The sequence below is a fragment of the Salvelinus namaycush genome, unplaced genomic scaffold (genome assembly GCF_016432855.1).
Source record: "Salvelinus namaycush isolate Seneca unplaced genomic scaffold, SaNama_1.0 Scaffold361, whole genome shotgun sequence".
Classification (NCBI taxonomy): Eukaryota; Metazoa; Chordata; class Actinopteri; order Salmoniformes; family Salmonidae; genus Salvelinus; species Salvelinus namaycush.
In genome coordinates, this window is record NW_024060575.1 from 57841 (window position 1) to 71535 (window position 13695).

General features: G+C 42.4%; 1 protein-coding gene across 1 annotated transcript; it reads left to right on the plus strand.

Moving 5' to 3' along the window:
- Positions 1 to 487: 487 nt before the first annotated feature.
- isy1 (ISY1 splicing factor homolog) lies at positions 488 to 12666 on the plus strand. Its single transcript, XM_038985649.1, has 6 exons — positions 488 to 626; positions 4949 to 4971; positions 7525 to 7576; positions 7726 to 7834; positions 7932 to 8044; positions 12481 to 12666. The coding sequence occupies exons 1-6, from the start codon at positions 624 to 626 to the stop codon at positions 12664 to 12666; spliced, it is 486 nt and encodes a 161-aa protein (XP_038841577.1). The 5' UTR covers positions 488 to 623.
- Positions 12667 to 13695: the final 1029 nt, after the last annotated feature.

A 13695-nucleotide genomic window follows, 5' to 3' on the forward strand; every position in this document is an offset into this window, starting at 1 on the left:
TGTGTTACGTAAAAGCTAAAACAAAAATCAGAATTGCTACACGTTTGAGTGCCTTTGCGCCAACTTTCAACTTTGACCCCAGAATGCAACGTTCTACTTCCTGTTGGTTTCGCAGCGTGCACCGCAGAGTTTCTAAATTCAGAGGCGCAACATCACGAGACTTCCGGGAACGCTTGCGAAACAGACAAGGTCGGAGTTTGAGAAGTCATTGAGAACAGTGAAAAATACTTCCTTAATTGTTAATTTTCGCGAAATCTAAAGGCATAACCTAGATTCGAGACAATGTCTCAAGTAGTTGAACATGTTATCACTCCAATCCCGTGAAAGTGACAAACTGACAGTGAAGTGCCTTTGAATATACGGCCTGCACATGCGCAGTTTGGCGCGAGATGACCGTTAGATCCGATGACTAGTTTCTGCGCATGAGCTTATCTAGCCAACGTCGCCATGACATCGCCTACACGTGTGATTGGGGATTTCTATTGGAGAAGCAGTTTTAGCCTATCTTCATACGGTATTGTCTTTGGTGCATCCGCTTTCAACTTGTGAAAAACATCTAGCAAACGTTTTAGAAGAGGTGTTCAAAGACTGAAGTAACTACTTTAGCTAGATAATCAATATATATGGTAAGTAATAAACGTACTTCATTTATTTAGTCAGAGATAAGTCATAATTTTAAGTTAATGTAGCTAACAATCTTGCTATTAGCTAGCTGGCTAACTTTAGCTGCTAGCCCTAGAAGCTAGCTTGTTATCACAAATGTTTTAAATGTTCCTCGACTAAATAGCTAATTGTTTGAGTTAATTTCCCATGAGCCACGTGATACTACTGACGTTCATAGCTGTAAGAAACGCACAACTAACTTTTAACTTAGGGTAAATCCATCACTTTTTGACAGCATCTCTTTTGATTCAAACAACTTACCATACATGTTTGCATATGGGAGATGTGGTCAGAACGTAACGTTTTGGACCTGGTTGCCAAAACATTCAGGAGGTTTAGGTGCTCAAAGTTGACCCTTATTGCAATCATTTACATTTTAGTCATTTAGCAGACGTACTAGAGGGACTTACAGTAGCAATTAGGGTAAAGTGCCTTGCTCAAGGGCACATCAACAGATTTGACACTTAGACTGCTCCGGGATTCCAGCTAGTCAAACAGTTCAGATTTAAAGTGGGCTTTTTGTTGTTTTGAAATAGATATTGCCTCCCTAAATAGCAGGAAGGCAGAGTGTACAGTCAACTTGCCGGTTCTTGATTATGGTGACACCATTTAACAGATTGCAGCAGCTACTACTCTTAAACCTTTGGATGCTGTCTAAGATAGCGCCATTTGTTTTATATCACTGGTGACAGTTTTAATACTCACCACTGCATCCTGTATCAAAAGGTTGGCTGGCCCTCATTAAAGTCCTGTAGATCAATTCATTATTCCATTTTTGTTTCCAAAGCCCTACTACACAAGCTTCCAACTTACCTAACTGTTGCTAACATATAAAAGAATGAGATACCAAACCCACTAGCAGGATTGGTTAACTCTTGAGGTCCCTCTGGTCTCTACCAATTTAGGTAAATCCTCTTTCAGCTTATTTGCTCAAAATTGTTGGAAAAACCTACAAAATTCCTTGCATCTTGATCCCATAGTCCCCCTAGGACAGTTTAGGACTCTGTTGTTGAGTGAATTCACTGAGGATCCCATAGTCCCCCTAGTACAGTTTAGGACTCTGTTGTTGAGTGAATTCACTGAGGATCCCATAGTCCCCCTAGGACAGCTTAGGACTCTGTTGTTGAGTGAATTCACTGAGGATCCCATAGTCCCCCTAGGACAGTTTAGGACTCTGTTGTTGAGTGAATTCACTGAGGATCCCATAGTCCCCCTAGGACAGTTTAGGACTCTGTTGTTGAGTGAATTCACTGAGGATTCCATAGTCCCCCTAGTACAGCTTAGGACTCTGTTGTTGAGTGAATTCACTGAGGATCCCATAGTCCCCCTAGTACAGCTTAGGACTCTGTTGTTGAGTGAATTCACTGAGGATCCCATAGTCCCCCTAGGACAGCTTAGGACTCTGTTGTTGAGTGAATTCACTGAGGATCCCATAGTCCCCCTAGGACAGTTTAGGACTCTGTTGTTGAGTGAATTCACTGAGGATCCCATAGTCCCCCTAGTACAGCTTAGGACTCTGTTGAGTGAATTCACTGAGGATCCCATAGTCCCCCTAGGACAGCTTAGGACTCTGTTGTTGAGTGAATTCACTGAGGATCCCATAGTCCCCCTAGGACAGTTTAGGACTCTGTTGTTGAGTGAATTCACTGAGGATCCCATAGTCCCCCTAGGACAGTTTAGGACTCTGTTGTTGAGTGAATTCACTGAGGATCCCATAGTCCCCCTAGGACAGCTTAGGACTCTGTTGTTGAGTGAATTCACTGAGGATCCCTTAGTCCCCCTAGGACAGCTTAGGACTCTGTTGTTGAGTGAATTCACTGAGGATCCCATAGTCCCCCTAGGACAGCTTAGGACTCTGTTGTTGAGTGAATTCACTGAGGATCCCTTAGTCCCCCTAGGACAGTTTAGGACTCTGTTGTTGAGTGAATTCACTGAGGATCCCTTAGTCCCCCTAGGACAGTTTAGGACTCTGTTGTTGAGTGAATTCACTGAGGATCCCTTAGTCCCCCTAGGACAGTTTAGGACTCTGTTGTTGAGTGAATTCACTGAGGGTCCCATAGTCCCCCTAGTACAGCTTAAGACTCTGTTGTTGAGTGAATTCACTGAGGATTGCAGTTGTTTTAATTGTAGTGGTATATTTGTAGTGTTGAGGTTGTGCCTTGTTATTTTTATTCTTGTCTTAATTGTTCATGTTGTGACAAAATGTTTGTACTCAGTACACCATTGGGAATGTGACCCTGGTCTCAGTTGGGCTACCCTGAATAAATACAAGTTCATAATAAATTGGAGACTTGTCTGGGGTAAATGGAGGAAGAAGAAGAGAAAAGTCGGACAACCAGAATATACATTTCAGTTGTTCGAATGGACAAGTAAAAAACATCACTATCAAACTACTACTCCGATCAGAATTGGATCAGACAGTGGCGCTGCCCCAGCACACAGCAGGGCAAGGCATAGTTTACTTTCTGACTAAATTACCTATATTCCTATTTACTATAGCCCATTTCAATTAATATGTTATATTTACACAAAGCAAGGGAACAATGTAGACAGAGCTAGTCTCACCAAAGCAGTGCAAAATATCCAGTCAGAAGATGTTGTTTCTCTCTCTTGACTGTTGGATGATCTTGGTTATTTTTCTAGAGGACACTCCAGTGTCTGTCTGATTGTTGTGTCAGTCCATATCTTTGACCTGGTCTATTAAACCACTCAGTGGATATGAATATGACCTGGTCTATTAAACCACTCAGTGGATATGAATATGACCTGGTCTATTAAACCACTCAGTGGATATGACCTGGTCTATTAAACCACTCAGTGGATATGACCTGGTCTATTAAACCACTCAGTGGATATGACCTGGTCTATTAAACCACTCAGTGGATATGACCTGGTCTATTAAACCACTCAGTGGATATGACCTGGTCTATTAAACCACTCAGTGGATATTACCTGGTGTGACCTGGTATGACCAGCTCTTTAGTACCACAGATAGACCTAGACTACCACACGTGTCTTTAGTACCACAGATAGACCTAGACTACTACACATCTCTTTAGTACCACAGATAGACCTAGACTACCACAGATAGACCTAGACTACTACACATCTCTTTAGTACCACAGATAGACCTAGACTACCACAGATAGACCTAGACTACTACACATCTCTTTAGTACCACAGATAGCCAGATAGACCTAGACTACTACATGTGTCTTTAGTACCACAGATAGACCTAGACTACCACAGATAGACCTAGACTACCACAGATAGACCTAGACTACCACAGATAGACCTAGACTACCACAGATAGACCTAGACTACTACACATCTCTTTAGTACCACAGATAGACCTAGACTACCACAGATAGACCTAGACTACCACAGATAGACCTAGACTACCACAGATAAACCTAGACTACTACATGTCTCTTTAGTACCACAGATGGACCTAGACTACTACAGATAGACCTAGACTACCACAGATAGACCTAGACTACCACAGATAGACCTAGACTACTACAGATAGACCTAGACTACCACAGATAGACCTAGACTACCACAGATAGACCTAGACTACTACAGATATACCTAGACTACTACATGTCTCTTTAGTACCACAGATGGACCTAGACTACTACAGATAGACCTAGACTACCACAGATAGACCTAGACTACTACACAGGTCTTTCATGCCACAGCTCCATCAGGGGAATAGGCTATAAAAGATTTGATCCACTAAATATATTTTTTATCAATGTTATGATTCCTCTGGTCTCTCCTGTAGCATGCCAGCTAAATGCGTAGCAGTCTTTTTTTTTATTGTACAATACATTTTTTAGCTGGCCGCTAGGGGGCGTTAACATCGTCTATGGCGGTGGTCACCAACCAAGCGCAGACAATTATTTCAGATCCCTCCTATGTACTTTACTAGTTTGCAGTCACCCTTTTGGCCGATGGTGTTATGGACTCTTTTCCGCACAAGTAAAACGTCTTTCGTACATGGGCAAGTTAAAACGTCTTTCGTACATGGGCAAGTTAAAACGTCTTTCGTACATGGGCAAGTTAAAACGTCTTTCATACATGGGCAAGTTAAAACGTCTTTCGTACATGGGCAAGTTAAAAACCCTGTTATCTTTTGTTTTGGCATTTAGGTGCAAAAATTCACTCTGAGTGCTTTTAAAATGGGCAAATATGAAAAGGTTTTGTTGAAATAGAAAGGGGTGCTGTCAAAAAGGGATTGGGTTCAAATGGATTGACCATTTTATTGTTTTCTTTCTAATAGGCTCGTAATGCGGAGAAGGCCATGTAAGTATATGCTTGCCTTTATATTTTGATTATATTTGAGCCATAGGCCTACTGTCAAATTAATGTGAGAGAATACTGATGCTATTTCTGTTTATAGTCCATGTGGTGTCTCTGTCATGTAGCCACTGAACATGTCACTCACTATGTTATGCTCTGGTGTCTAACTGACACCGGCTGTCGACTAATCAGCTGGTTACAGACTCATTTTCAGCCAGCTACAATTTCCACTTCATATTAACTAGGCTACTTTTCATTTAAAAGTTTCAATTCGCTAGTCTGTCGTCCTTTCCTGCTTGAATGAATGGTATGTATCTCCTAGTGATCTATTGATAGGACAGGCACCTGTCCTAAAAGCCAGCGATGATGGAAATACAGCAGAGGAAGAGGCGAAGCGACAGGTTTCACTCTCGCCAAGATCTGTCCAAAATAAGCCCTATGCATTTCTATGGACTTAATTTGGTCTCCTGCCTTCCCGCCTTTGAGACAACAACTCCCGTTGTTAGGGTGGAGACGTGAGCATCTCATCATTACATACAGATCTCTAGTTGCAGTTGAATTTCTTTACACCAAAGAGGGAGAGAAAGCATGATGCTCGTGAATTTGCATGTCGATAATCCTCTTAGACTAATTATTGTTTTCTGACACTCATTTATTTTATTTTGTGTGTTTCACATAGCCAGCCACTCAAAGTCGTGGCAACAGTAGGCTATTTACTGTGTGTTGATTGACAACTGAACAGCAAGTGCTGACTAGTTGATTTAAAAGGTGTTAAACTGACTGAATAAAGTCTCTATGGGGCGGCAGGGTAGCCTAGTGGTTAGAGCGTTGGGACAGTAACCGAAAGGTTGCAAGATCGAATCCCCGAGCTGACAAGGTAAAAATCTGTCGTTCTGCCCCTGAACAAGGCAGATAACCCACTGTTCCTAGGCCGTCATTGTAAATAAGAATTAGTTCTTAACTGACTTGCCTAGTTAAATAAAATAAAAAAATATCCCTTTGCCATTCATAAATCATGCCATGTGGTTGTACAGTGCATTTGGAAAGTATTCAGACCCCTTGACCTTTTCCACATTTTGTTACGTTACAGCCTTATTCTGAAATGGATGAAATAAATAACATCATCAATCTACACACAATACCCCATAATGACAAAGTGAAAACAGGTTTTTAGAAAATTTTGCAAAGGTATTAAAAATAAAAAACTGATATCTTATTAACATAAGTATTCAGACCCTTTGCTATGAGACTCGAAATTGAGCAAAGGTGCATCCTGTTTCCAATGATCCTTGAGATGTTTCTACAACTTGATTGGAGTCACTTGTGGTAAATTCAGTTGATTGGACATGATTTGGAAAGGCACACACCTGTCTATATAAGGTCCAACAGTTGACAGTGCATGTCAGAGCAAAAACCAAGCCAAGGGTTCGAAGGAATTGTCCGTAGAGCTCCGAGACAGGATTGTGTTGAGGCACAGATCTGGGGAAGGGCACCAAAACATTTCTGCAGCATTAAAGGTCCCCACGATTACAATGGCCTCCATCATTCTTAAATGGAAAAAGTTTGGAACCACCAAGACTCTTCCTAGAGCTGGCCGCCCAGCCAAACTGAGCAATCGGGGTGAAGGGCCTTGGTCAGGGAGGGGACCAAGAACCTGATGGTCACTGACAGCGCTCCAGAGTTCTTCTGTGGAGATGGGAGAACCTTCCAGAAGGACAACCATCTCTGCAGCACTCCACCCATCAGGCCTTTATGATAGAGTGGTCAGACGGAAGCCACTCCTCAGTAAAAGGCACATGACAGCCCACTTGGAGTTTGACCAAAAGGCACCTAAAGGACTCTCAGACCATGAGAAGCCAGATTCTCTTGTCTGATAGTCACTGTAACTCTACCTACATGCACATGTTACCTCGACTAACCGGTACTTCCTGTATATAGCCACGCTATTGATATTTTCTTGCTGCTCTTTAATTATTTGTTCCTGTTATTTAAAAAAAAAAAAAAAAAAAGGGGGGGGGGCGTTAGGATGCACCAGAGGGGGGCGTTAGGATGCACCAGAGGGGGGCGTTAGGATGCACCAGAGGGGGGCGTTAGGATGCACCGGAGGGGGGCGTTAGGATGCACCGGAGGGGGGCGTTAGGATGCACCGGAGGGGGGCGTTAGGATGCACCGGAGGGGGGCGTTAGGATGCACCGGAGGGGGGCGTTAGGATGCACCGGAGGGGGGCGTTAGGATGCACCGGAGGGGGGCGTTAGGATGCACCGGAGGGGGGCGTTAGGATGCACCGGAGGGGGGCGTTAGGATGCACCGGAGGGGGGCGTTAGGATGCACCGGAGGGGGGCGTTAGGATGCACCGGAGGGGGGCGTTAGGATGCACCGGAGGGGGGCGTTAGGATGCACCGGAGGGGGGCGTTAGGATGCACCGGAGCTGAACCCAAGGTGGCCAAGTCCCCCGGGCCGGGAGCCCCTGGCTGTCTACTCTATGTACTGGTCATGAATGTTTTATTAATCAGTGTGTATTTGTATTAACTTGTGAAATACACCTCGTCTCCCCAGGACGGCCTTGGCCCGGTTCAGAAATGCTCAGCTGGAGGAGGGCAAAGTCAGGGTGAGGAAGATGATGATGATGATGATGTCCTAATGTCCTTTAGGGGAATGATTTGTTCTATTTATTGTCCCAGAGTTCACTGAACACCATAAAGTCATGTCGTCGTGGCTCTTGTGTTGTGATCCTGACGTGTGTGTTGACTGTTGCAGGAGAGGAGACCGTTCCTGGCCTCAGAATGTACTGAGCTGCCTAAAGCAGAGAAGTGGAGACGACAGATTATCAGTGAGATCTCCAAGAAAGTTGCTCAGATTCAAAACGGTGAGTTGTCCTACATGTGACACTGAACCGTGAATAAATGTTTATGAATGAAGAGCATAACCACATCCATGTGTTTGCCTGTTGTTCTCTCTGATAGCTGGTCTGGGAGAGTTTAAGATCCGGGACCTGAACGATGAGATCAATAAGCTGCTGAGAGAGAAAGGTCACTGGGAGGTCAGGATCAAGGAGCTGGGAGGACCTGACTATGGGGTAATAGAGTTGGGAGATTTCAACCTTTATCCTATCGTGGTTATGTGCCCCCCCCCTCCATCCAGGATGGAACGGTTTCTATCACCTTCCATTAAATACATTCTCACATCATCACATTTAAACCTGTCAGTCCATCATGTTACATTCACTAACAACACAGAGGACGTTAATACATTCACCAACAACACAGGGGACGTTAATACATTCACTAACAACACAGAGGACGTTAATACATTCACTAACAACACAGAGGACGTTAATACATTCACCAACAACACAGGGGACGTTAATACATTCACTAACAACACAGGGGACGTTAATACATTCACTAACAACACAGAGGACGTTAATACATTCACCAACAACACAGATGACGTTAATACATTCACCAACAACACAGATGACGTTAATACATTCACCAACAACACAGGGGACGTTAATACATTCACCAACAACACAGGGGACGTTAATACATTCACCAACAACACAGAGGACGTTAATACATTCACCAACAACACAGGGGACGTTAATACATTCACTAACAACACAGGGGACGTTAATACATTCACTAACAACACAGGGGACGTTAATACATTCACTAACAACACAGGGGACGTTAATACATTCACCAACAACACAGAGGACGTTAATACATTCACTAACAACACAGAGGACGTTAGTACATTCACTAACAACACAGAGGACGTTAATACATTCACTAACAACACAGGGGACGTTAATACATTCACTAACAACACAGAGGACGTTAATACATTCACTAACACAGGGGACGTTAATACATTCACCAACAACACAGAGGACGTTAATACATTCGCTAACAACACAGAGGACGTTAATACATTCGCTAACAACACAGAGGACGTTAATACATTCACTAACACAGAGGACGTTAATACATTCACCAACACAGAGGACGTTAATACATTCACCAACACAGAGGACGTTAATACATTCACCAACAACACAGAGGACGTTAATACATTCACCAACAACACAGAGGACGTTAATACATTCACCAACAACACAGAGGACGTTAATACATTCACCAACAACAGAGGACGTTAATACATTCACTAACAACACAGGACGTTAATACATTCACTAACAACACAGGGGACGTTAATACATTCACCAACAACACAGAGGACGTTAATACATTCACTAACACAGAGGACGTTAATACATTCACTAACAACACAGGGGACGTTAATACATTCACTAACAACACAGGGGACGTTAATACATTCACTAACAACACAGGGGACGTTAATACATTCACTAACAACACAGGGGACGTTAATACATTCACTAACAACACAGAGGACGTTAATACATTCACTAACAACACAGAGGACGTTAATACATTCACTAACAACACAGAGGACGTTAATACATTCACTAACAACACAGAGGACGTTAATACATTCACCAACAACACAGGGGACGTTAATACATTCACCAACAACACAGGGGACGTTAATACATTCACCAACAACACAGGGGACGTTAATACATTCACTAACAACACAGGGGACGTTAATACATTCACTAACAACACAGGGGACGTTAATACATTCACCAACAACTACACTATTTAGATACAGTTGAAGTCAGAAGTTTACATACACTTAGGTTGGAGTCATTAAAACTCGTTTTTCAACCACTCCACAAATGTATTGTTAACACACTATAGTTTTGGCAAGTCGGGTAGGACATCTACTTTGTGCATGACACAAGTCATTTTTCCAACAATTGTTTGCAGGCAGATTATTTCCCTTTCACTGTATTACAATTCCAGTGGGTCAGAGGTTTACATACACTAAGTTGACTGTGCCTTTAAACAGCTTGGAAAATTCCAGAAAATGATGTCATGGCTTTAGAAGCTTCTGATAGGCTAATTGACATAATTTGAGTCAATTGGAGGTGTACCTGTGGATGGATTTCAAGACCTACCTTCAAACTCAGTGCCTCTTTGCTTGACATCATGGGAAAATAAAAATAAAATCAGCCAAGACCTCCACAAGTTTGGTTCATCCTTGGGAGCAATTTCCAAACACCTGAAGGTACCACGTTCATCTGTACAAACAATAGTACGCAATTATAAACACCATGGGACCACGCAGCCGTCATACCGCTCAGGAAGGAGACGCGTTCTGTCTCCTAGAGATGAATGTACTTTGGCGCGAAAAGTGCAAATCAGTCCCAGAACAACAGCAAAGGACCTTGTGAAGATGCTGGAGGAAACAGGTACAAAAGTATCTATATCCACAGTAAAACGAGTCCTATATCGACATAACCTGGAAGGCCGCTCAGCAAGGAAGAAGCCACTGCTTCAAAACCGCCATAAAAAGCCAGACTACAGTTTGCAACTGTACATAGGGACAAAGATTGTACTTTTTGGAGAAATGTCCTCTGGTTTGATGAAACAAAAATATGTTTTTGGCCATAATGACAATTGTTATGTTTGGAGGAAAAAGGTGGAGGCTTGCAAGCCCAAGAACACCATCCCAACCGTGAAGCACGGGGGTGGCAGCATCATGTTGTGGGGGTGCTTTGCTACAGGAGGGACTAGTGCACTTCACAAAATATCTTGGATAGGCACAGAGTTGAAAAACTACAAACCTCAGATTTCCCACTTCCTGGTTGGATTTTTTCTCAGGTTTTTGCCTGCCATATGAGTTCTGTTATACTCAGACATCATTCAAACAGTTTTAGAAACTTCAGAGTGTTTTCTATTCAAATATATTAATAATATGCATATCTTAGCTTCTGGGCCTGAGTAGCAGGCAGTTTACTCTGGGCACCTTATTCATCCAAGCTACTCAATACTGCCATAAGATGTTAAGCATGTCCCAGTTTAGGTCACCTAGCAGGACAAATTCAGACTTGGTGTAAGGGGCCAGGAGAGAGGTTAGGGCAGGTAGGGTACAGGCCAGTGCTGATGGTGGATGATAATGCCCAGCAACAGTCAACAAAGAGCTATTTGAAAACGTAATGCTTAAAATCAGCAAATCAAATAGTTTGTGGGCAGACTTGGTGGAGACAACTGAGCACTGAAGGTGTTTCTTGGTATAGATTGCCACTCCACCACCTTTGGAAGATCTTGCCAATGTTTTTTATAACTAGATAGGTTAACATCAATGTACAGAACACTCTTTTTTTAGCCATGTCTCAATAAGAACCAACACATCTGAACTGGAGCTGTGAACCCACACATTTAATTGATACATTTTTAGGTAATAATCTTCTAGTCTTAATGTGTAGAAAACCCAGGCTTTTAAAAGAGCAAAAATCCATGAAGCAGAAATCGGAGCACAAGTCAGAATTGGGGTTAACAACCATTGATGGGCCAGGGTGTACATGCACATTTCCAGATATCATCAACAGTAACACAATCAAGGCACGGCAGAGGACAGGGAGAGCTCTGCAGTGCTGATTTATGACATTTGAATGTGCATTAGATGGCAACAAGATCATATTGTACAGTAATTTCATCAGGTAACATGAATACATAGCCGGTGAGAGGTGGTTAGAATAGGATGGGAGGCAAGAGTCTGTGTAACCAATAGAGAGTCAGTCGCGAGTATGGGAACAAACATAGTCTGTCCCACGGCTGGGTAAACAAGCAAGTTCATAGTCAATAAAGTGTGCAGGAGTCATGAGACAAATACCTTAAAGGACAAGAAATAAAATACCTTGGGGCCGTTGTAATGTCAGAGTCACTCGCCCCAACAAGATAACTTGAGTAGCTCAGAGTCCAGTAGTTAAATAAAAAGGTCTATACTAGTTAATTAAAGCGTTTCTGAGTCACATAATAAGCTTCACAAGTTAATTAGCCTACCTAAAATTCAGATCAGTCCAAAGTCTGCTGTGTCTGTGTGTGTGTGTGTGTGTGTGTGTGTGTTGGAGGTGAGCGAAAGCTTGGGAGAGACAGAAGGGGGGAGTGTGGCAGGGGTACCTGTACCAGACGGGGAGACAGGCCAGGGAGAGAGGGGGCAGTGTGACGGGGGTACCTGTACCAGACAGGGAGAGAGGGGGGAGTGTGGTGGGGGTACCTGTACCAGAGGGGGAGAGGGGGGAGTGTGGTGGGGGTACCTGTACCAGACGGGAGACAGGCCAGGGCAGACGGTGAACAGATCGCCAGGTGTAATCCAAGCAGCAGGCAACGGGAGGTTTCACACCCTAGTGGGAGAAGTTTTTGTCGTGAAGCTGAGTAGGAGAAGTCGTGTTCAACCAGGTGGTGGAGCAGATCAAAGTGAAAAGCTGAACGAAACACACGAAGACAACCAAGACACTGGTAAAATGGCTAAAAGCCAAATCAAACAGCGAGTCAAGTCATTACCTGGTCACTGATGTAATGTTAATGAAGTGACTCTCAGTGTTAGTCTTGTTGTGAATAATGTTGTATCTACCAGAGAGTGGGACCAAAGATGCTGGACCACGAAGGGAAGGAGGTCCCAGGAAACAGAGGATATAAATACTTTGGAGCAGCGAAAGACCTGCCTGGAGTCAGAGAGCTGTTTGAGAAAGAACGTAGGTCTACTGACAACTTATACTTTAGGTTCATACCATGTTTGATACCACTATTGGATGTGTACTGATAACCCCCCCCCCCCTAAAATGTAGGTACAACGAAGTAAATCAGTTAAAAGCGATCAAACTAAGGAACAAGGGGTTATAAAGTTTAAGGATACACACTGAAGGAAACTAACTAAGTGTATAAATGTAGGATACAACTGAAGGAAACTACAGTTAAAATGAGTACAACTGAGTACGTAAGGATACAAACTGAAGGAAACAAACGTTATAAATGTAGGTTACATAAACTGAAGGAACTAACAGTTATAAATGTAGCATCAACTGAAGGAACTAAAACTAAGTTATAAATGTGGATACCAACGAAGGACAACGATACCGTTTAAATGTGGTAAAACTGAAGGAATAACAGTTATAAAGTAGGATACTAACAATGAAGGAAACTAACAGTTATACATGTAGTTACAAACTGACGAGGGAAACACTCAGTACTAACCATGAGACAAAACTGCAACAGACCTACTAAACGTTATAAATGTAGGATACACCTGGCTACTGTTACTAAATGCTACGGATACTTCCCAGAAATGAGAAACAACATCATAACATGGTATACAACTGAAGGCTTACTAAGTTAACTGATCATGGAAACACACATTAAAACTGTGGTCATAAGGACTAACTTATAATGCATAAAACTGAACTACAGTATAAGCTAGTAAACTAAGAACTAACTTAAACAATTGGGTTACATACTCTACATAACTACTATGTAGTAAAACTGAAGGAAAACTAACAGTTATAAATGTATAGGATAAAACTGAAGGAACAACTAACAGTTAATAAATGTAGGATACAAACTGCAGGAAAACTACACTACAGTTATAAATGTAGGTTACAAAACGAAGGAAACTAACAGTTTATAAGATAGGATACAAACTGAAGGAAACAACACTACAGTTATAATGTATGTTAACAAACTGAAGGAAACTAACTAGTTATAAATAAGTAGGGTTACAAACTGAAGGAAACTACAGTTATAATTGTAGTTACAAACTGAAGGAAAACTACACTACAGTATAAATGTCGATACA

Excerpts from the sequence above, each read along its gene's own strand:
- isy1 (XM_038985649.1), top strand. Across the intron at positions 7,577-7,725 it reads TGGAGGAGGGCAAAGTCAGG|GAGAGGAGACCGTTCCTGGC; the intron begins GTGAGGAAGATG and ends TGACTGTTGCAG. Across the intron at positions 8,045-12,480 it reads TGGGAGGACCTGACTATGGG|AGAGTGGGACCAAAGATGCT; the intron begins GTAATAGAGTTG and ends TGTATCTACCAG.